Here is a 2,598-nt window from a genome sequence, read left to right on the forward strand (position 1 = left end):
AAATATATTTTTGTACTTTTTTTTAATAGTAGAGTCCATATTTTTACAAAAAGAACATGTGTATAAATCATATATATTAGTTATGAATTAACCAAAAACAAGATTTCTATATGTATGTTTAGGTGCCGTTTAAATTGTGAGTTAAATAAAAGTTAAAAATTGAATAAAATATTATTTTTTTAATATTATTATTGTTTTAAGATTTAAAAAAATTGAATTGTTTATAATTTTTTCTGTAAAAATTTAAGAAAATTGTAACGATTAAATAAGATGGATTGAGATTACTCTTGTATCCAAACAGGGCCTAATTTACAATATTGTGAACCTTCTTGTTTGATTCCCTGAGGATCCACTTCATCTTCCAACCCAGATTATGGTGGATCGGGCATAGTTATGATATCTTCTAGTACGTACTTCGTTTGAGATCTTCCAGTTTAGTCGAGATTTTCCTTCTATCAGAGCGTTTTCTTTGCACCATAACAAGCCAATTAATATAACAGATCATGTAGCTGCTTTCACTTCGGCAACACAGGGTTCGCATATCTAGCTCAGATCTTTAATTATGTTGGCGTTCATTAAGTGAATGCAAAAGGATGCAATTTGTTTCCTATCTAATGAATGATAATTTGAGAAAAGAAAAGAGGGGACGTACGTTACTATCAATATAGAGGAAGACATCAGAGCTCTTAACCTTTTCCGTCGTCTGATTGATTGTTTTCTTTTTAATAAGGTCATTATAGATTAAATGCAGGCGTCACTGCACACGATAGCCTAGGCCCTTGGCTATTCTCAGTTCTGATCCAACACTCCCTCTATATATCACTACCCACTGCTCCAATTCCTCTTTCATCTGAACTCCTTGCCCACCCTTCAATTAAACCTGTGCACGTGTCTTGCTATTCAATCATGGTGTTGATCAATGAGCAAAATGAAGAAACTCATGTGCTAATGGTGGCCTTTGCCTCTCAAGGTCATATCAACCCTTTGCTTAGACTAGGAAAACGCCTCGTCTCCAGGGGCCTCCATGTCTCCTTAGCCATCACTGAAATATTCCTGCACCGTATGCTCAAGTCTTCATCCTCCTCCTCCTCCTCCACTAGCATCAATTCCATCTCCGGAATCCAGCTACTCTTCTTCTCTGACGGCTTTAGCATCGACTATGACCGTAAGGCCAATCTTGACCACTACGTGGAGACCCTAGGCAAAGCCGGACCGGTTAACCTCTCAAACCTTATCAAAGATCATTTCCATCGGAATCACAAGAAGCTTTCTTGTATTATAAATAATCCATTTGTGCCCTGGGTAGCCAACGTTGCCCTTGAGCACAACATTCCATGCGCCATGCTATGGATTCAACCGTGTGCTCTCTATGCAATTTACTACCGCTTTTATAACAACCTCAACCCCTTTCCTAATCTAGCAAACCCAGAAATCAGTGTTGAATTACCGGGCCTGCCGTTGTTACAGATACAAGACCTACCTTCCTTTGTTCTTCCTTCAAACCCATTTGGTAGCGTTCCGAAGCTATTTGCGGAGATGTTCCAAAACATAAAGAAGCTGAAGTGGGTTCTGGGTAACTCCTTTTTTGAGCTTGAGAAGGAAGCCATTGATTCCATGTCTGAGCTCTGCCCAATACTACCTGTTGGTCCTTTAGTCCCTCCTTCACTGCTTGGTGAGGATCAAAATGTTGATGTCGGTGCTATCGATATGTGGCAACCTCACGAAACTTGCATGGAGTGGCTCGACCATCAACCACCCTCTTCAGTTATCTACGTTTCCTTCGGCAGCATCATCGTGTTGTCTGCAAGGCATTTGGAGAGCATTGCAACAGCCCTCAAGAATTCTAAACGTCCATTTCTTTGGGTGGTTAAGGTCTCTGAAAACCCAACGCCAGACGGTGCCGGAGTACTGCCGACCGGGTTTCTGGAAGAAACAAAAGACCAAGGCCTTATCGTGGCGTGGAGTCCTCAAACAAAGGTTTTAGCCCACCCCGCTATCGCGTGCTTCTTAACACATTGCGGGTGGAATTCCATGCTAGAGGCCATAGCTGCAGGGGTGCCGTTGATTGCATACCCGCAGTGGACCGACCAGCCAACAAATGCAAAGCTTATTGTTGATGTTTTAAAGGTTGGTGTGAGGCTTAGGCCGGAAAGCGACGGAGTTGTCACAACCGAGGAAGTTGAAAAATGTATCGCAGAAATTATGGCTGGGCCGAGATCAGAAGAATTTAAGAAAAATTCCGAGGAGTTCAAACGGGTGGCTAGGATGACGGTGGCTGACGGCGGCTCCTCGGACCTGAATTTGAATGTTTTTGTGGACGACGTTATTGGCAATTCATGTAGGAGCTCGTCCAAAGAAATTGTGTCCGATGTGTCTGCAGCCGTGGAGGAGTAGTAGTGCTGCACAAAAATGCTGTCCAATCGGTCTGGTAGGGCCATTTAATGGAACGACAATAATTTTAGCATGAAGTATGCAGGATAAACTTGCAAATGCAACTAGCTATTAATATCCTTTCGTAATAATAATAATGTGGCCATGAATCATTATGTGAATGCTGCCATGCAGCATATAAACCGCATGGTTTTTAACTTTCTTCTT

At 41.6% G+C, this 2,598-nt stretch overlaps 1 protein-coding gene across 1 annotated transcript; it reads left to right on the top strand.

The window, feature by feature from the left end:
- Positions 1–834: 834 nt before the first annotated feature.
- Positions 835–2,598, top strand: LOC121255914 (UDP-glycosyltransferase 84B1-like). The gene has a single exon (XM_041156468.1). It carries the CDS (start codon positions 907–909, stop codon positions 2,392–2,394), a length of 1,488 nt encoding a protein of 495 aa, XP_041012402.1. The 5' UTR covers positions 835–906; the 3' UTR covers positions 2,395–2,598.

Source organism: Juglans microcarpa x Juglans regia, chromosome 3D (assembly GCF_004785595.1).
Source record: "Juglans microcarpa x Juglans regia isolate MS1-56 chromosome 3D, Jm3101_v1.0, whole genome shotgun sequence".
Lineage (NCBI taxonomy): Eukaryota > Viridiplantae > Streptophyta > Magnoliopsida > Fagales > Juglandaceae > Juglans > Juglans microcarpa x Juglans regia.

Bases quoted from the DNA above. Each gene is read 5' to 3' on its own strand.
- LOC121255914 (XM_041156468.1), top strand. From the start codon at position 907: ATGGTGTTGATCAATGAGCAAAATGAAGAAACTCATGTGCTAATGGTG.